At 47.6% G+C, this 21848-nt stretch overlaps 1 protein-coding gene across 1 annotated transcript in view; it reads right to left on the bottom strand.

Moving 5' to 3' along the window:
- LOC126455425 (uncharacterized) overlaps window positions 1-13860 on the bottom strand; it is a 154086-nt gene extending 140226 nt beyond the window's left edge. Inside the window, exon 1 of the mRNA XM_050091175.1 lies at window positions 12999-13860. Coding sequence (XP_049947132.1) covers window positions 12999-13860 — 862 coding nt within the window. The remainder of the gene's footprint in view (window positions 1-12998) is intronic.
- Window positions 13861-21848: the final 7988 nt, after the last annotated feature.

Raw genomic sequence — 21848 nt, 5'->3', positions numbered from 1 at the left:
ACTTCAGTTTCCTGAGAGTAATACAGTACACAATACACATCATAATTCAACGTTGCGCCACTAAGGAGGACCCCTTCAGAGTCCCAGAAGACCGTCACAACGAGTTTACTGGCCGAGAGTGCGGCTTTAGACTTCTTCTCCATAAGGAGATGTGGTGGGGAGGTACTATATAAACAGCAGTTTAATTTCCGGTTCGTTGTGACGAACTCGTATTCCATCGCTTGTGACGATGTTAAAAAAATTTTTAAAAAATGTCACTCTCAGCCTAGTGAGACGCAAGCACTTCCGTACAGATGGTCCTTCATTGCTCTGTATGGTCTTCTGTTAGTCGGCGAGGAAATCAGTGTGTAAACACCTTTGAGTACCCCAACTGACGAACGAGTTTGTCAGTACTACCTACAGAGAATACAGCTGAGGAGCGAGGTGATTGATTTTTATCCGTCGATAACCTCGAATGTGACAACACCGCAAGAGCCGCAGCTGTGCGACCGGCCGGCAAGCGGTAGATCGGGCTGGTTTGCGCGACTTCGTTGCGATGACGATAGACGCCTCGTCCAACGACTCACCAATATTTTGTTCATAGCTAGATTTGCATAGACATTCTCCAAGTGCCTATAAAAGTCTGCGATGCATTGGTTTTCCACCAAAAGAAATTCAGTGACAGCTCTCTGCTTTGAAAACAGTCCGTTACAGACGCCATTATGAAGGCAACGTATAGAGCTGCCACTTATCGGAGCTTCATGAAACTATAAGGGCTGAAGCGAGAATATTCCACGATGTCCCACATCAAAGTAAACTCCCCTTGTATTTTGGGAACATTACAAGGTTAGTCAGCGTTCAGTAAATTGAGTACTAGAGTAGAAAATAAGAGGAATTTTCAAAGTGAAACCTTTGACATTGGTGGTGCTCTAGACGTGAGAACGCATTAGATTTCTACCTTCTACAGCAACGGATCTTTTGTTTTTATATCAAACACTGTCAGTAGCATTTTTGTTTGTAGGCATGTGTCTCCTCACATGCTGATTGCAATGAAGCTGGAAGCATTTAAGAACTGGAGAACTTATCATATTAGCACTGTTTCACAGGAGAATTATCAGGAAAATCCTATGTCACAGTTATTACGGCAAATCGTGCAGGATCTCCAAAATTAAACTTGGCTACCAGACTGAAAGCTGGTTCTGAAGTAAACGTTACAGGAGGTTTTACGATAGAGAGTAGACACATTTAGGAGCTCAGTTCGTTTTTGGAAACAAGAAAAGTAACGACATTTTGTGAGGGTTTCATAAACTTGGCCTTTGTTGACTACAGGTAAATACACAGATATGCAAAGGACGGGGCAATCTTGCTCTCATAAGGAACATTATCAATTGGAGGAAGTGTAATAAGGTAATAACCAAACTAGAATGGTGTGTGCTTGCATTGTTTAGCGAAGGGGGCTTAGGTCTTTTATCTTCTATCATGAGAATCAAAGGCATCCTTACCGTGACCACGAGTACTCCACAAACCTTCTAGGGACCCAGTTAATAGCACTCGATGGGTTCTTCTTTCTTAAATTTTGGCTTCAAATTTATGTGCAAATACAGACGCTCTGTGTAGAGGACCAGTATCATCCTGTCGAATAAAAGTCCACCTAGATGTTCTTCGAAACAGGTAGTGGGACGTTTCTATAGGCGACTTCAACCTACCTAGTATAGACTGGGATGTCTATGGATTCATTACTGATGGTACAGACAAGCCGTCGTGTGAATTGCTTTTGAACACATTATCCGGAAACTGTCTTGAGCATCTAAATCGACAGCCAACGCGTAATGGAAATATTTTAGATCTAGTAGCCACGAACAGACCAGACCTCATCGACGGTGTCAGTGTTGAGTCAGTGATTAGTGATCATGATGTTGTCATTACGACTATGGTTACGAAAATTAAAAAGTCGGTCAAGAAGGCTAGAAGAGCATTCTTACTAGAAAGAGCAGATAAGCAGTTGTTAGCATCCCACTTAGTAAATGAATCGACTTCATTTACTTCCGGTACGATGTACGTGGAAGAATTATGGGCAAATTTTAAACACATTGTAAATCACGCATTGGAGAAGTATGTGCCGAAAAAGTGGGTTACGGACAGAGAAGACCCACCGTGGTTTAACAGCGCAATTCGGAGAAAGTTCAGGAAGCAAAGACAGTTGCACTCGCGGTACAAGAAAGATCGGGAGAATGAGAACAGATAAAAATTAGTAGAGATTCGTGCTGCCGTAAAAAGAGCGATGCACGAAGCATTCAACCACTACCACCGTCATACCTCAGCAAAAGTTCTTGCTGAAAACCCAAGGAAATTCTGGTCTTACGTAAAGTCGGTAAGCGGGTCGAAGGCACTCATTGATCAGTCTGGCCTGGCTACGGAAGACAGCAAAACGAAAGCTGAAATTTTAAATTTAGCATTTGAGAAATCTTTCACGCTGGAGGATTGTACAAACATACGGCCGTTTGAGTCTCGTAGAGATTCCCATATGGAGGACATAGACATCCCTGTGGTTGTGATGCAGCTGAATGGGTTGAAAATAAATAAATCACCAGGTCCTGATGGGATTCCAATACGGTTTTACAGAGAGTACTCTACTGCATTGGCTCCTTACTTAGCTTGCATTTGTCGCGAATCTCTTGCCCAACGTAAAGTCCCGAGTGACTGGAAAAAAGTGCAGGTGACGCCTGTATATAAGATGGGGAGAAGGACAGATCCTCAAAATAACAGACGAATAGCCTAAACATCGATTTGTTGCAGGATTCTCGAACATATTCTCAATTCGAATATAATGAATTTCCTTGAGACAGAGAAGTTGCTGTCCATGGATCTGCACGGCTTTAGAAAGCATCGCTCCTGTGAAACGCAACTCGCCCTTTTTTCACATGATATCTTGCGAACCATGGATGAAGGGTATAAGACGGATGCCATATTCCTTGACTTCCGGAAAGCGTTTGTCTCGGTGCCCCACTGCAGACTCCTAACTAAAGTACGAGCATATGGGACTGGTTCCCAAATATGTGAGTGGCTCGAAGACTTCTTAAGTAATAGAACCTAGTACGTTGTCCTCGATGGTGAGTGTTCATCGGAGGTGAGGGTATCATCTGGAGTGCCCCAGGGAAGTGTGGTAGGTCCGCTATTGTTTTCTATCTACATAAATGATATTTTGGATAGGGTGGATAGCAATGTGCGGCTATTTGCTGATGATGCTGTTGTGTACGGGAAGGTGTCGTCGTTGAGTGACTGTAGGAGGATACCAGATGACTTGGACAGGATTTGTGATTGGTGTAAAGAATGGCAGCTAAATTTAAATACAGATAAATGTAAATTAATGCAGATGAATAGGAAAAAGAATCCCGTAATGTTTGACTGATCCATTAGAAGTGTAGCGCTTGACACAGTTACGTAGATTAAATATATGGGCGTAACACTGCAGAGCAATATGAAGTGGGACAAGCATGTAATGGCAGTTGTGGGGAAGGCGGATAGTCGTCTTCGGTTCATTGGTAAAATTTTGGGAAGATGTGGTTCATCTGTAAAGGAGACCGCTTATAAAACACAAATACGACCTATTCTTGAGTACTGCTCGAGCGTTTGGGATCCCTATCAGGTCCAATTGAGGGAGGACATAGAAGCAATTCAGAGGCGGGCTGCTAGATTTGTTACTGGTAGGTTTGATCATCACACGAGTGTTACGGAAATGCTTCGGTAGCTCGGGCGGGGCTCTCTGGAGGGAGGGAGGCGTTCTTTTCGTGAATCGCTGCTGAGAAAATTTAGAGAACCAGCATTTGAGGCTGACTGCAGTACAATTTTACTGCCGCCAACTTACATTTCGCGGAAAGACTACAAAGATAAGATAAGAGAGATTGGGGCTTCTGTGTGTAACCATGCTATGTTGGATGAGTACCTCAGCTCTGTATGTCTAACGCTCACATGTACTCATACACATACACACACACACACACACACACACACACACACACACACACACACACACACTGACGCTGAAAAAGACGAGCCTATCCTTGGCTCAAGGTGGTGCAATAGGGACAAAAATTTGTCATTCCTGCGGTTCCTGTGGGAGAGAGAAAACTATCTTACCACTCTTGTTGTTCTGCCCTTGCTGGTGTAGCCTGAAAAAGAGAGAGACACTCTGTGATGGGGGATTAGTAAAACTTAATCCCTCAGCGGGTCATGCCAACGCGTGGTTGGCCTGTGATGAGGTTGTTGGCCCAATCCACGGATGAGCCGGTTGCGGGAACGTCCCGCTTTCTCGTAGAACTTCCTGGCGATGGCGCTGAACCTGTCTCGGAGAGGCAGGATCCCGGTGTCCTCGTGGAGTTGGCGCGTCGAGAAGCGCCTCGGAATATGCATAGCAGTCTTCAGGGCGCGGTTCCTTATCCGCTGCAGAATCACAATGTGAGCTTCTGGGGCTTTCCCCCAGCCCACGGCCGCATTCTCTAACAGTTGGCGAACCAATGTTAGGTAAAGCGTGATGCCGTGTTGTGGTGGCAGTGACGACTGCGGGTTTAGCAGCGGATACAGGGCGCGAAGGCTCTCCCTTTTACATCAAGGATGTGATGCTTCCAGGTTAGCCTGCGGCCTAGGGTAACCCCTAGGTATTTCGCCGTCCCACTTCATGGGATAGGTTCTCCCAGGATTTCGACTGACGTAAGCCCTGCAGCAGATGTCTTCGGGTGAAGATAACCGCTTGGCTCTTCGTGGCGTTGAATTTCGGCCGCCACTTTGTTGCCTATAAGCCCAAGGCATCGCACCCGCGTTGGAGGCAGTTTCTCAGCATTTGGGCGAGCATGCTGCTAGTAAACAGGACCGTATCATCCGCGTACAGCGCCAGTGCAACTCCTGCCACTTTCGGGGCGTCGGCAGTGTACAGGGACCACATCGAGGAGGCGAGGACCGACCGCTGCGGCACTCCTGCACGTATCTGCCGGTCTGTGGACGTACCGTCGTCAGCCCTCACGTGGAAGGTTCGTTCAGACAGGTACGACTGCAGTAGATTCATGTGGGACGTCGGTATACCTTGTTCAAAAAGTTTGAACTCGAGACCGTCGTGCCACACCGAGTCAACGCTCGGAAGACGCCGAGGAACACTGCCCTAAAGTATTCGCTTGTTTCCATTGCCCTCATCGCCTGTTCTACCACCCGCAGGAGATGGTGGGAAGTAGCATTTTCTTCCCGAAACCCGAACTGCTCGTCAGGGATGATGCCCTCCTGCGTGACGTGTCGCATTAGTCTTCTCCCGTACAGCCTCTCGAAAACCTTCGAAAGGGACGGGAGCAGGCTGATGGGTCGGTAGCTCGATGCCTCGCGTGGGTCCTTGCCGGATTTCAGAATGGCCACGACCTCCGAGTGTTTCCACCTGATCGGAGGATCTCGTTGAAAGCATTGGTAAGTTGCCGTTGTAATCCCGGAGGAAGGTTCTTCAGCAGGAGATTTGTAATGCCATCGATGCCTCCAGCCTTCTTGGGGTTCAGCGAGTGAAGCTGCACAGCAACTTCCTCCTCCGTTATCGGCTCGATAACGTCGCCTTCCTCCCTTGCGGCGCGGAAGGTTGGTAATTACTCGTGGACCCACAGTATATGGTCGTCGTCGATGACATCGGCCACCGGTGTGAAGTTCACTGCAAATGCGTCTGCAAGAACGCTGGCTTTCGCGTCGGGATCGCTGGTGAAGTCGTTACCGACCTGTAAGGGCTGTATTCGCTGTCGCCGGCGTAGGACGGACTTTACCACCCTCCGTGCACTGCCATCCTCAGGATTGAGGGTAGACACAATTCCTGGTTCCGGTGTTGCTCGACTGCAGCCTTAATTTCCCGTCTCATGCGGTTTAATCGGCGCTTCGTGTCTGATTGGGGAGTGAGCTGCCGTTCACGAAACAGTCGGTTCTTCTCGGTGGCTCAAATGGCTCTGAGCACTATGGGACTCAACTGCTGAGGTCATTAGTCCCCTAGAACTTAGAACTAGTTAAACCTAACTAACCTAAGGACATCATCCATTCCCGAGGCAGGATTCGAACCTGCGACCGTAGCGGTCTTGCGGTTCCAGACTGCAGCGCCTTTAACAGCACGGCCACTTCGGCCGGCTCTTCTCGGTGGTCGCGTTCAGTATAGGGCGCGATAGCTGTCGCGAGAAGTCTCGTGGCCCTTGGCGATGTCTCGGGGTGGCTTCCTCTGCTGCTCGGAGTATTTTTCGAGTGAAGAATGCTAGGGTGGCGGCTGCCCCTACCACAGCGGGGCTTGGCGCGTCCTCGAGCAGTTCGAGGGCTTTCGTCCGAAAGCGCTCGGCGTCGAGCACGCCATAGCTCGGACGGCTCTCTGGAAGAGAAGCTCCGACCACGTCGAGGCCAAAAATGACCGGTACGAGGTCGGAGGACAGGACGTTACACGTCTCGGCGTTCGCGAATTGCCCGATGCCCTTGAGAAGAGCAATATGAGCACGTCCGGTTGTGCCCGTGTAGGGAAGATCGTGGTGTCAAACGGCCCCACGGTGATCGCGCCGTTGCGGTGAACAACGCGGGAGAGGCTGTGCCGTCTGCGGTTGACAGTTCGCGAGTTCCATTCGGTGTGTTTCGCATTGAAATCCACGGCAATGAAAGCTTGCCCCTCCAGCGACAGCAGGGCGTGGGGCTTCGTCTAGCGGTCTGCCAGGCTGCTGGCACACCCACACGAAAAGAATCTTTCCAGAGGTGGTGTTGACGGCCACTCCTGTGGCCTCCAGCGCATTGAACGCCGGCCGTGGTGCGCAGGGACTTCTTCACGTAGATGGCAGTGCCGCCCTCGTGGGTCGCTCTGTCATGTCTGTAGCAGCAAAAATTTGCTGCTCGCACGTCGACCCCGGGTTTGAGAAAGGTCTCCTGCACAAGGCAGATGTCGATCGCCTCATCCCGTAGGAACTGGCGAAACTCGCCCTGCTGGGGGTGGAGACCCCGAACGTTGAACGTGCAAATGGTTAACCCACAAATATGATCGTTATCCATTTTAAGGCTGGCTTCTCCCGGCGGTGGCCTGGAGGGCCGCCGTCACCACTCCCACGAGCACCGGTAGCTGCGTCATCAGCTGGTTGAGCGACCGCAGAAACGCGGCCAGCTCGATGGTGTCTTCCTTCGCGAAGTTTCCCCTAGTCGGCAGCGTAGCTGCGGTCTGGGAACGCCCTGCGAGGTCGGCAACCCTCCTCGCAGCCGCGTTCGCCGGCAAGCCGGGTCCCTCGATTGCAGGCGGTGCCGCCGGCAGAGGCAGCTGCGACGGCTGCGGTGCCGGTGCGGCCTCCCCTGCCAGCGGCCCTGGCCTCTCGGAGGGGGCGGCCGGCTTCTCCTTAGCGATGTCCGCGAAGCTGCGACTCGGGTTTACGTGGCTGGCACGCTTCTCGCTCTTGAAGGCGGAGCATCGTCGATAACAGGCGACGTGGTCCCCGTTACTGTTGCAGCACGCCGGCCGATCTTTCTTCGTGGGGCAGTCCCGCGACTGGTGCTCCTCGGCGCCCTTGCAGCAGCGCTAAGGCGTCCTGCAAAACTTTGCCACGTGGTCCGTGCGCTGGCAGTTGAAGCACTGGGCTCGTCTGCCTTTTGCGCGGAGTGGCTCGACTTCTACGTCGAAGTCGACGATTTTCCGTTTGTCAACATTGTCGACGAATACCACAAGCAACAGGGGCATGTCCCTGTGGGTCCTGGGCGACCTCATCAGGCCGACGTGGCGGGTCTTGAAGCCGAGTTCCTCCAGCTGCCGCTGTAGGAACGCCGGTTCCATCTTCAGCGGCAGGTGGCGAAAAACGACCTTCAGCTGCTTCAGCTGTTCCGTGCTCTGCGTGAGGCAGTTCCACTTCTCGGTCTCACAGAGCTGCATGAGTTTCGCGTGGTCCTCTATACACTCTGATCTGACCTTGTATGTGTCGGTCTCCGCGATCATCTTTCGCGTTTTTACGACGGAGTAGAGCTTCTGTCTGAGCTCACTTTAGCCCTCGCGTCACTGGATGGTAATCAGCGGCGGGCGGCGGGGCGGTTTCGTCGCCTTAGTCGGCGTGGTCCCGGGAGGGCGCGATGAAGCCTTCTTCGTCTGGCTACCTCGGCGATGCGGTCGTCCTGCGACGTACCCTCCTCTTCTTCCGCCTGGCGCGACCGGAACTTGCCTGGGAGGAGGGAGTGTCCTCTACGGCCGCGGCTGGGCGCTTCCGTGAGGTTTGCTCGACCTGAGCAGGCTCGTCGGGTGTTGCCATCCTGGACGTTGGAGCGGGCGTGGCGGCTTCTGTAGCCGGCACGGCTGGTGCGACTGCTGGGGCGGCAGCTGTCGTGGCGACTGCGACATGCAATTACCTGGCGCGACCCACGGGTACCAGGGAACGGAGTCTCGTAAGTACCTCCTCCTTGTCCGCTTCGGTGCCCATGGCCAAACGCCGCATGTAGATGCAACTCTTCTCGGGGGTCAGCCTGACGATGGTGGCAGCAATTTCCTCCTTTGTCAGTGGGATCGGCGGCTCGGTGCGTCGTCATCTTCCTGAGATTGTGCGGGCGCGGCGCCGTCCGTTCGCGGAAATTTCCGCGTCCATCCGGCGGCCGCGAGCAACACTCTCGCTCGTCGTCTTCGTCGGTGGTGCGGGGCCAGACGCTGCCGTCGCCCGGGAAACCTCCCTTGGACCTTCATCTGCCACGTCCTGCCTCTCGGCGAAGTGATCGTCTCGTTTCGGCTCCTCCTCCATGTCGTAACCCCCAACACGTCAACTTTACTTCTTTAGAAAGCCACCAATGTTTTTTTGCTTTCTTAGATAGGGGGGTCACGCCACGTGGATTTTGCCACACGAGTCCCTAAAGGCCCTTGCAGGCTGTTGTCGAATCTGAGAGAGAGAAACGCTGGTGAGTGAGAACACGCAAGGCGAGTAGCCCAATGAGTGAACCCGCGCAACCGGTCGCTACAAGATCACGAGCGAGAGGAAAGCCTCGGCAGCGTCAGCACAGAGCGTCCACACACTTCGGCAGCCACAGCACAAGTGCGTGCGTGCGTGCGTACACACACACACACACACACACACACACACACACACACATTTAATGAAGGGCGGTGTGTCCCTTGTCATGAAAACTTCACAAACAGGGAAATAATCTGAGAAGGTACTGGTTTTTACAACCAATTTAGGAAGTTTGTACTTGTTTCAGCCAACCATGTGGTTGTTGTCTATGAAAATTCTCTGCACTCCACAATCTACCTACAGCGTCTGGTTGGATGCTCCACAATCTCGAACATGTTTCAGGGCATAAACTGGCCATAGGGGGGAAGAAAGTACAGGTCCTATGAAGAATTCAAATTGTTCCACTAGGAGACTGTTTCTTGCATTGGGAAGACAGTTCCATCGCGTAAATAAATGATGTTCAGTGGTCTGTGCCGACTGATTGAATGAGAACAATTTGAAGAGCAACTGAGACCGCTTTCTAAAATTAAACACAATGTAAAATATACAATGCCTGACAATTAAGATAACACACGCAGAAGACATGGTTGGATGTCAATGTAGCTTCGTGTACATACATCAACGGCAAGCAAGTAAATGATTAGAGCTACCATTGTCTGTGACAAAAAGAAACTGCCACCTGAGAGCTTTAGTGCTTCCAGAATGCATCTTCATTCTGTAGCGGAGCATGCGTTTATCTAAAAGTTCTTGCTCAATCAAAATTCTCCACTACAACAGCACTCGAAGCTAGGACTTCCGCCTTTAGTAGGGAATTGCTCTACCAACTGAGCTATCCGTGCAATCTGAACAGCTTAAATTCCTTCGGTACCTCATCCCCTACATTCCAAACTTGGGGGAGGCTCTACAGCGAAACGTGCGGGACTAACAGGCCGAAACAAAGATTACCGCGACGACATGGCTTAGCCACAGCCGGGGGATTGTTTCCAGAATGAATTTTCACGCTGCATCTGACGAGGAGTCGAACCTGGGGCATTTTTTTATCGTTCACGTTTCACTTCCGTACAAGGCCACACTCCAGACAAATATTATTAGAAAATACATACTAATACTTAAATATATATTAAATGTTTACAATTTTCTCTTTTTCAGGAATGCCTTTCTTAATATTGCCAGTCTCAATTTTATATCCTCTCTGCTTTGAGTACTGTCAGTTATTTTTCTGCCCCAATAGGGTAACTCATAGACTACTTTTAGTCTGTCATCTCCTAATATAATTCTATTAGCATCAGCTGATATAATTCTGCTACGTTTGATTCCCATTGTTTTACCATTGTTGACATTCATCTTAAACACTCCTTTCAAGTGAGTATCCATTCCGTTGAACTGGTCTCTTTTTCCGTCTCCTTTGCCGTCCCTGACAGAATTACAATGTCATCGGCCATGCGCAAATTTTTATATATTTCCACTAAATTTTAATGCTCTTTTCAAGTTTCTCTTTGGTTTTTTTTTTCACAGCTGCCTCACAGCAGACTGAATAATACCGAGGAGAAGCTGCTACCTTGTCTCACTCCCTTCTCAAGTTGTTTCCCTTTCATGCCTTTTGACTTTTATAACAGCAACCTGGTTACTGTACAAGTAGATAACTTTTCAATCCCTTCATTCTACCCCTGTTACCTTCAGAATTTCAAAGAGTGTAGTCCAATCAACACTGTCAAAAACGTCCAGTAAATCCCTAAACGGTATGAACCTAGGTTTGCCTTTCTTCAGTCTATCTTCCCAAATAGGTCATATAGTCAGTATGTCCACATGGCTTCCTACATTTCACCAGAACGCAACATGATCTTCCCAGAATCGGCTTCTACCAGTTTTTTCCATTTTTATGTAAATAATTTGTCTTAGTATTTTGTAACCACGTCTTATTAATCTGATGGTTTGGTAGTATCATATCTGTCAGTCCCTATCTTCTTTAGAATAGGAACCACCTGTCTTCTTTAGAATAGGAAGTGTTACATTCTTCTTGAAGCTTTAGCATGTTTCTTCTGTATCATATATCTTGCATACAAAGTGGAATAGTGTTGTCATGTCTGGCTTTCCATAGGATATAATTCTGAGGGAATATTGTCTATCAGGTTGCCCTCCATGGGGTGGATGCACGCAACGACTGTGGTTATATTGGGTTAGATAGAGCAGCAATCAGACGTAGAATTAAGTTGCTTTAATATGACATTTATAGTCACAACGCAGATAAGATTTCAATGCAGTGAGGAATTGTAGCAGTTGTTCGTGCTCAAGTGAATGCTTACACAGTTCAATGGTTGAACTGTGTAAGCGTTCACTTGAGCACGAACAACTGCTACAATTCCGCACTGCATTCATAATGGCCTGACACAGGTCGAAATCTGATCTGCGTTGCGACTATAAATGTCATAATAAAGCAACTTAATTCTGCGACTGATTGCTGCTCTATCTAACCCAATTTTGTCTATTCTATGGGTTTCGTTTCGATTAGGTCTTTAAATGTTTCGTCTGATTGTTCTCGCAGTATTATGTCTCCCACCTCATCTTCATTTACTTCCCCTTCTATTTTTATTGTATTATTTTCAAGTTTGTTTCTTTTATATCTCTCTTGGGTTCCAACCTTTCCTTCTTCGCTTAATTCGTGCTTGTAATCTGAGGTTTAATATTCGTGCATGTAAATTAGCAGGCAACATTCTTAGTAACACCAGTTAAAAATTTAAAAAAATTTACTCGGCATACCTGTAGTCTTCTGACTATATCTACAGGTAGTAGAGCAAGGGTCATTTGAGCAATTTGTAATGTGGATTTTAACAGTGGAACAATTCGAGCTTTTTTGTGGTCCTTGGCGTGTAGTCGGAGGAACCGTTTCGTCTTTCAGTAGCAGTGTTGTAGGGAAACGATGGAGAACCTGGGAAAAATGAGAGTGTATGGGCGACAGGGCTGTGGTCGAGTCCAATCAGTAACTCTGTAGCCTGGCTCAGTTGAGACATTCACTGCATGATCTCGTAAAGGAACTTACGAGAAGTCTCCACGATCCTCTCCCAACTGCGTCAGCCCAGTACATTCTGTAACAGCTGGGCGCCAGCGTAGTACACCAGTTGCGAATCAAGAGGTTTTTTGATACTGGCGGCTATCGGTAACTACTGTTGTGGTGTGCTGTTCACGATTTTGTGCCCCATCTTTGGAAACAAGTTCAGACCATCGTGACTGTAGCTTCAGCATGTGACGTTCTTAACCGTCTCCTTTCCTTATGTTCTGTTCTCCAAAAAGTTGTGGTATTCACGCGAGGAAATTATCAATACTTCCATTAAACTAAGTCAGAGCTTCAGAAATTGAGATTTCAGTGCAACATAAAATACTCAAGATCAGAGTGATTGAAAAAACATGGAAAGGGTTAAAGTGAGGTTAAAGACAAATATTTCCTGACAACAAATCGAATACTTCCTTAGTCGTATCGTTGTAAGCTACAGCGAATGTATATCTCCTGTTATAAGGTGGAAATACCAAGAAACTTGGGTGAATGGTTGCTCTATGACCTGCATATGAAACTAATCTCTATGTAGGTGTTCCAGTATAGCTCATTAACGTCAAGAGAAATTTTAGCCACACTTGGTACACGTAGAGCTCAGTACCTGGAGACAATTACCTTTGGTATAAGAGACCTCAAAGACCTCTATTTTTGGGAGTGGTGGTGGTAAAGTGGCGACATGCAAGCATGAGTAAAAAGTGCCCAGAGCAATTTCAGTCAATCGTTATCATTTATAACTCAGTATCTACGAAAATATACTGTAGGAGAAAGGTACATCAAGGGCCACCAGGAGTGGCTTCGGAGTGGGGACTGGAATGACACAAAACGTTCGAAAAAAGCCGACATTCGAGTCCGTTGTTTTTGGTATTACTGTGGTTATTGGTGACAGCCCTGATGTCAGATCACCCATGGGGATGTGATGAGAAGGAGAGTGTGGGAAGGAGATGATGTACGATTAATTGAAGGAAATAGCGAGCAACGCCAGGTAATTGGCTAGTTTGGAAGAAATATTGTGGACTCACCTGTTTCGTTCGCCAGAATCAAATGTTCAGTCAGCTCTACCGTTCTTCTCGCTTGTGAAGCAATAGACTCACAGCAGCATGTGAGACTGTACATGCTAATTATGTTCATTACCAAGTATGATACATCTGCGAAGATTTCCTTGTCATTGTCTTTATCCTCATCCAGGAGGATCACCAGAATGCTGAAAATGACCTGCACAGTCATTACGAACGCCTGCACTGTCATTGCCGTTATGGGCACAGCGTACTTGTCATTCAAAGAGCTCGCCAGTTTCCTCAGTTTCATGTGAGCTATTTTTATCATTAACAGGTGTTCACAAGACGGAGACGACGTAGTTTGCTTCAGAGAATTCGGCCTTGAAACTGAGAAGTGTCGTCGGCCACTGACCTTCGTTCTGTCCAGCACGCTGAAGGTCTCCAGTTCACTGCGGAACGAGAGCTCGACAGCTTTGGTGAGCATCCGCAGTCGGTACCTGATGACCAGACCGAGGATGAAAAACTGTTCATACGCCACGATGATCACTATGATGACGGCTACTGTCATGGCGTTGAAGTCGTTGTCAGATAACACGTCCCACACTACGCACGCGAGGTAAGGAAGCAGCAGGAGCGCGAACGAGGCGGAAGCGTACAGTGCGGTCGCGCGGTTGGCTGCCGACCGGTCGAGGTCCAGGAGGTCGTCGACCCGGCGGAGCTCCGCCGCGAAGTTGGCCAGCCAGGCCCCGGGAGCCAGCGACATGGCCAGCACGGACGCGCAGGCGCCGGCCGTGACGATGGCGCGCGTGAAGATGTGCGGCACGTAGTAGCTGTAGCAGTTCACGTGGTAGCCGTGCGTGCTCCTCACGGCGGCCTCGTTGCCCATGAAGGCGACGCCGACGGCCACCAGCAGGCTGTAGGCGCGCGAGGCGGCCGCAAGGGGGCGGCGCCGGGGGCGGCAGGGCGGCACCCCCAGCAGCGACGACAGCGCCACAAGCGGCCGCAGCACGCACTCCAGGTCAGTGGTCGCGGCAGGCGGGGCTCTTCTGGGCATCGCTTTCCCCCCGGCCTCTGGCCTGCTGTCCAGCTCCATGCCACACGCACAGGGTCTGCCCCCACAGTAACAGCCCTGCAAAATTTGTTCCGGTGTTGAGGACGAAGTCGCGGAAAACGTAAACGTAAAAAATTTTAACAGCCATAGTGAGTAAGGCAGAATCCGCCTCCGGTAGCTGAGTGGTCAGCGGGACAGATGTCGATCCTAACGGCCCAGGTTCTATTCCCGGCTGGGCCGGAGATTTTCTCCGCTCCGGGACTGGGTGTTGTGTTATCTTAATCATCATCATTTCACTCCTATCGACGCGCAAGTCGCCGAAGTGGCGTCAAATCGAAATACTTGCACCAGGCGAACGGTCTACCCGACAGGAGGCCCTCATCACACGACTTTTTTTTTAGTAAGGCAAAGATTTGAAATTCTGCACGTTCAAAGAAAAAGAGGTCAGTTTCGATGGAAGAAGGGGAGACTGGGTGTAGTAGTCAAATTTTTTTGTTTTAATTTTTTACGCGGTCGCCACCTTAAATATTCGCAATTTTATTTAACTAACTTGTAGTATATATTTATTTAGAATGTTTATAAAAATAATTTATGGCTTCATAATAATTGTGATGGAATTACCATTGCCTTTTCGATCATGCAGTGTTTATGACTACTGTCCCCAGGAGTTGGATGGTTGTCACAGGGATCGGAGCTGCTTGTCACATTTTAATGTTACGTGAAAAATACAGGAGTTTGAAGAAACAAAATCCTTCTTGTACTCACACAAATTACTTCAGGCCAAAGGTTGCAATATAGCTATTCTATTTAACACTAATAACACAAAAGATTCGGCAGTTCAGTATACGCAACGAAAAATTACTCAATAGCTAATATCAGAGGCCTATAACAATAGCCTACATTGAAAACTGTCTATTGATAACACCCCTAAAATTAAAATAATTGAGACTGTACAAAGTAAATCTGAAAAGTCAGTCTGGCAATTCTGACAAATAAAATGGGCACCTCCTCACGTACATTTCTCATGTGCCCATTTCTTGTTCAAAATGTTCAAATGTGTATGAAATCTTATGGGACTTAACTGCTAAGGTCATCAGTCTCTAAGCTTACACACTACTTAACCTAAATTATCCTAAGGACAAACACACACAACCATGCCCGAAGGAGGACTCGAACCTCCGCCGGGACCAGCCGCACAGTCGCATTTCTTGTAATCTGTACATTGTACCCACATTTTCCGTGGATCTGCTGTTGGCAAATGAATCACGACATGCAAAACAAAAAAGTCATCTCCTTCACTGTTACTGCTTCGAGCTTTCTTTTCTTGTTTGTGCTTTTTAGTTTCATTTTTTCAGCTTGTAAAAGACGCTTCCTGACATCTGTGGAACTCTGCTTTTTTTCCCTTTCGCGTTCCTCTTTCATATGAATGTGAGGACAGCCGAACATCTCTTTCGGTTGTTGTTCTTCCTTCGTTGTTTCCTTTGTCCAGCCTTAGGGAAAGGTATGATGTGTTTTGGAGAAACAATAGTAGGCCTAGACTGAACGTTCTCCAAGCTACTGCACGAACGCTGCAACTCACAGTTCTCCTGTGTCATTAATTTGGTTCGTGGAGGCCTCCAGTGTTTGAATTTGATTTTCTCCTTCTTCTACCGTGTCAGCACTTAGAACAGTAAGTCCCTCAGGATATGATCGATTTGTTACGAAACTGGGAGCAAATTCGTGGTTGCCAAAAATGTCTGTATTGAAGGGGCAAAACAAGCCTTGAATCCTGACTGGATGTCGTAGAGGCAACAGGACATACAGAGGTCGCTATTCCTAGAATGTCATATATTGTCATGGTGGAACCTGGGTGATTTAACATCCACGAATCATTTGCTATATTGACGTATATGTTCAATGTTTCGTATACTCTCCTTTCTAATGGTTGTAATTGGGGGGACCAGTGAGCAGGAAATGGCAATAAAACAATGCCGTTGTTTTTGGTATAGATGAGCTCTTTAATCGACTGATGAGAACTATGATTATGAAGGAAAGGAAGACACGGATGATGTTTATAGCACTTTGCATTAGAAATAAAGTGTTTAAAAAATTCGCAGAAATGTTCTTCCATCATCCCTCCAGAAGCGTTATTCGCTTCACGGTAGCCCATGGTCCATCACAAATAAAGTGTTCTTTGAGACGCACCCGGGGAAAAATTAACAATGGTGGAACAGAGTCCCCAGTAGTTCTGGCTGATAACTTTAGGAGTCCTAATTCACAAATCTTTGTGTCTCTGCATGAACTCAGAAAACCAGTCGGCCCCAGCTTGTCGAGTTTGTCTATTTCGAAAGTACTTCTAGCCCAATGTAAATAGCTAATTCATAACACAATTTTCACACTTATTTTGGACTGAGGCCGAAATATGCAATAGACCCAGCTTTGTCATATTCTGCCAAATCAGCTACTTTTTACTCCAGATGTTATCGATCCCACTTGCTTGAAACCTTCGATTCGGCTTTTAGACTGTTGTAATGCCAGTCTCGCCGATTTTTCGAATATCCTTGGATTCAAAGTTGTATCGTTTCGTGACAGTAGCCAGGTTATCGAAAAAGGCGCCAACGTTTTTTTTATTGAAGCTAGATGCCCGGACTAAGCTGATAGCTTCAGGAGTCTTAACTGAGAAATCTTTGTGTCTCTTCATGAACATAGAAAACCAGTCAGCTCCAGCTTGTCGAATTTCAGAACATCCACCACATTGGAAATACCTAACTCATAACACGATTATCGCACTTCTTTTGGACTGAGACCGAAATATATATCAGACGCAGCTTTGATATATTGTACCAATTAACTATCGAGAGCAATTGTCTGAATACTTCTATTAGGACAGTAGCCTATATGCAGTAAAGGAAAGGTCACACTGCTACTTATATCCTCGTCAGAATACTTTTTACAGCAACGAGCCAATGTTGTGTAATGTTTATTGTAATCATTTGCAACACTGGACGGAGATTTATTTTCTAATTTCACCATTGGAGCTGTTTTCAGCATAGTGTCTGAGGATGCTAGACTTTTATCCTTACGAAATTTCTAGGCATCTTGATACTGAAAACAACAAAAAGATGGGTTGGGATCAAAATTTGAAACCTAAATGCTTTCACGGGGATTTTATCCCGTGTGACAGCCATCCCTGTTTGTCGTGTGACAAACAAACCCGAAGACCGCACATAATATATTGAATTATAGGCTACATGACTGTGGACTCAGTACAGAAAATAGATCTGTAGTTAAATCGAACGATAATAATGCTTTAACTTTTACTCACAAGCACTGCTAAAAGAAAAATATGGACAGCTCCTCACTCACTCGATGAAAACAACTGAAATTTCACGCAACAGATGCAGAAGGAGTGGCCACTCTTAATTAAGTCGTTCCACTGCAGTGCGACATTTGGTGGCAGCGTTATCAAGTAAGAGACAACCAACCCGTGTGACTACCATAACCAGTCTCCCCAATATACTAAATGACCCAAGGAAAAATTAGTACATCTGAAAAGGCGATGTCGATATTGATCCGATGTCAGCATTTGCCACCTGGGTATTGTAGTTGTACTCATAATGGTTTCAACGTCGTCCGCCAGCAGATAACGTAGCAGCATAGCCACCAGAGCGCCACCTGTGTCTCCCCTTTAATAGGGAATACTCAAAGCCAGAAGGCTCAATGTGGTGCAAACATACTAACCAAGCAGGCAGCCATGCCACAGAGACACACTCATGCTTCCTACAGCCAAGTTTGAAAGGAATCAAACTGTGACCTTCCTAGTGGCGGAACGATCCTTTCGGAGAAATGTCGCACAAATGGGGCGTGTTGCGTCAGTTGTGCAGCGATGCTGGTATCGCGCAGCTACTAGAGCACAGATAAGAGAGCTTGTGAACACAGGCGTGTCAGCACAAACCGTTACAAACCGGTTATTACCTGACCTCTAGGCCGCCTTCCACTCATGCCACAGCTCGACTAGTGCCATCAGAGGATCACTTGGAAGGTGGAATGGCGCACCATGGTCTTCAACGACGAAAGCAGATTTTGTCTGCACGCAAGTGATGGCCGTTTCCCTGTACGACGTAGGGCTGGTGAGCCTATCTAAGACCAATCAATGACAGTTAATTTATATTATTTGCATGTGATTTCCCTACGCCTTTCTGGCACGGTCAGAGCGATAACTGTACACACTCATTCGCGGTGATGTCTTCTCGTGAATGACTTGTGAGAAGACAACGATTTCCTTTTCACCTAACCGTCGTGGAGTTCGCCAAGAACCAACCTGTCATTAGTTTATCATTGTTCTACATTTACAATTCGCAGTTTTCCTTTCTCTGCCTTTCATCGATCACGATAATGCCCTATTTTTTTGGTCACGTCCATGTATGGGCTCACAGGGATTCTTGTAACAAAATGAGGCCAATTTGGACTGATATTTCATGCAAGTAGTTACACGAACCTCTTTCCAGTTGTTGAATATTCAGTGTTTTTTGAAGAATCAATAGTCAGGACTTATTTACTAGGGCCATCCTATTCATATCTTTATTTGATTGTGCGACAGATTCATGTGAGCATCTGAGTTCATGGAAAGCGAAGTCACTCCATCCCATCACATCCCATGCAGCTCATAGCGACACCCAAAACGCTTGTCAACCACGATTGGCGTCTTTCAGGTTTTCCTTTCCAATCGTCGGCTAACTGAAGGGGCCATGAAATCTCAGCACAGTCACCTGAAAATGGACAGACTTGGAGATCTCCCGTCCTTCGTATGTTGCGAGTCTGGAACATTGCTGACATCCCGTCCTCTTTTGGAATTTGTACACAGCCCTCGTGCTCCTCACCAGACCCCTAACACGTAAAAAATCATACACCTCTTTTCAAATGTCTTTGATGATGAAATTATGGCTCATTTGGTCCTTCAAACCGGTACAGATATAAAACAGCTTGGAAAACAACGTTGGAATGCACTTGAAAAATAATGTCATACTCGTCGAAAATCGTTTTTCTTTACCATCCACGAAACTGTCTCAAATGCACAGAGATTCAAAAAGTGAATCACCCAGTTCGCAACAATACTTCAGAAGATATACATAATGTATACTGCCGGGAAAAACTGGTACACCTAGAAAGACGACGTCGATTTCGATCCGATGAAGGTGTATGCTGCCAGGGGGCGTAGCTACAAGAGTGCCATCTGCGTCTACCCTTCGATAGGGAACGCTCAGAGCCAAAATGTTCGGTGTGGTGCAAACATGTGAAGCAAGCAGTAACCATGCCACAGAGATGCTCTCGTGCTTTCTACAGCCAACTGGGCGAGATTTAAAGGGGTCAAATTGTGGCTTTGGGAGTGGCGGAATCGTCATTTCGGAAAATTGCCGCACAGCTTGGACGTGCTGCGTCAGTTGTGCAGCGATGCTGGTATAAGTGGTTACGTGAACATTCTCACACCCGCAGACGAGGTAGTGGACGTCCACGCATCACAAACACCCACCAAGATCGTCGTACAGCAGGGGCAGCAGTGACAGATCGCATAGCTGCCACGGCACAGATAAGGGTGCTTGTGAGCCCAGACGTGTCAACACGAACTTCTGCGAACCAGTTATCAGCAGTGGGACTATTGGCAGGCACGCCTCCCGTTCGTCATCCACTCACGCCACAGTATCGACGTGCACGGCTCGACTTGTGCTATCAGAGGATCAATTGGAAGGTGTAATGGCGCGCTGTCGTCTTCTGTGATGAAATCCGATTATGCTTGCACGCAAGTGATAGTCGTTTTCGAGTATGACGTACACGTGAGGAGCACTGTGTCATCGAGTGCGTTTGTCAAAGATGTACTGGCCTTAGTCGTTCACCTTTGTTGTTTCTGGGGGGGGGGGGGGGGACTGCTACAAGCACTCGGTATGTGCTGAATGTTGTTAGATCCGATCTTTTGCCGTTCTTGCAACAGGATGACGATATTTTGTTCCAGAAGGATAATGCTATCCCACACGTTGCCTGTGAAACCCAACGTGCTCTTCAGACGGGGAGCAGTGTCTCTTGCCAGTGTAATCTCCGAACTTGTCTCCAGTCGAGTGTGGGATATGATTGACCGTCAACCAACAACTCTTACAGAACAGCGCGAACAGGTCTAGCAGGCGTGGCGTAACGTATCTTAGGACAGTATTCGCTGTCTGTCCGATCGACTGGATGCCTTGGAAGCTACCCCACGTACTAATATTGGAGTTTCAGCATCAGTCGATACCTAGTACCTCAGAACCGCTTGTGGTATTGATCTGTAATCTAATCATTTTATGTTTTACATAAGCACTGTTGTTACGATAAAGTGAATTGGTAACCTCTAAAAGGGTGTAAATTTTTCGGCAGAGTATTAACCGTTGCAAAAGCATGGTGTAACATGTAAAAAAAATAGTAAAAATTTGGCTCTAGAAAAAGTCGAGAACTGTGGATCGCTGCAGATGGTGTGTGTATGGAATCAGGCCGGCATGTGGCCTCTGGAGCTGACGAAATGATGGTAGGGAGGCTGTATGTATGTAGCTGTCTAATGTATGGAATCAGCACAGTAAGATTGGGCGACGTGGTGACGACAGAAAGCAGCTGTCCTATTTGCAAGTGTGTATGGCCATAGTGTGATCGAAGTTTCCCAATTTGTTGGTGTATCGCCATAAAACGTACAATTTATTTACAAGGAATGTTGTGCAACTCGCAGTCATGCATCATAGCGGAAGAAAAGTAGTCGTGAAAAGTTCCTTAGTTACATGAACAAGAGATGACTGTCACACATTGTCAATGTCAGTCGGTTTCGTACCCAATTTGAATTGCTGATATAACGCAACCACCTCTGTCCAAAAGTACACTTCTCACACGCTGCAGGTCAAAGACCACATTGAGCTGTCGGCACACTCGCCATCTTGAACCTGTAAAGGCACAGGCCTAGGCTTGTGGGCTTGACTGCTTAATGAGGGCAATTTGCAGTATTCGCATTACGTCAAATTACTACCTGGGTGCCGCTGTCAACCTGAGGCCCAGTGACCACCTAGTTACCGAAACCGTGGGAACTTCGACATGCAGCGTACATGACATTTGCAGCAACAATATCACAACAAACCCGCTTTGGCATGTATAAATCCTGGCCATCCAGCCAAGCAGATCATCTATTGAATAGGCAGGTTAGCAAGTCGGCGTTCATCACAGTGTCGGCTTCGACCTTCGGGTCGCTGACACGACCGACTGCCAGATGGTTCAGCTACCTCCGAATGGACCGAGCGTCGAACTAAGTCCCTCCACGCCACCAAGACACTGGTGTGGCCGCCAGAACCACCTGCCGTCAAACAGATGGTAGACCAGAGAGCGGTATCCAGCTCCAGATGCAGCTCGGCTACCTGCCGGGAAGCTTTAGCTTGCGAGGTTTCTCTGTGGTCGGCAGCCATTGATGTCTTGATGACAAAGATTGCTGCGCGAGGTCCACAAGAGTGGCACTTGACCACGCCATGGAACATGGATGGTGTGGATCGACGCCATTCTGTACCACAAGACGAGGGTGCACACCTGTAACTGCTAAGCGTCTTGAAACAATAACGAGTTTTCAAGGACCCCATCTGTGTTGCTGCAGCCTCTGATGGACTCCTATAGACCATTCCAACCCACTGAACCCATAACGGCGATGGGAGTGTTGTATGACACCCTGGCAAACGCTGAGAATGGTTCCTCAACCAACCCTTCCTTGCACACTAGGCCACTATAGTTTTGGAGCCAGAAGCAAGATTTTCAAAAGTGCTATGACTGTCAGCAATCCAGTAAGTAGCTGT

This window comes from Schistocerca serialis, chromosome 2, assembly GCF_023864345.2.
Source record: "Schistocerca serialis cubense isolate TAMUIC-IGC-003099 chromosome 2, iqSchSeri2.2, whole genome shotgun sequence".
Taxonomy (NCBI): Eukaryota; Metazoa; Arthropoda; class Insecta; order Orthoptera; family Acrididae; genus Schistocerca; species Schistocerca serialis.
Note: the sequence above shows the minus strand (reverse complement) of the source record. Positions and strands in the feature narration are given on the sequence as shown.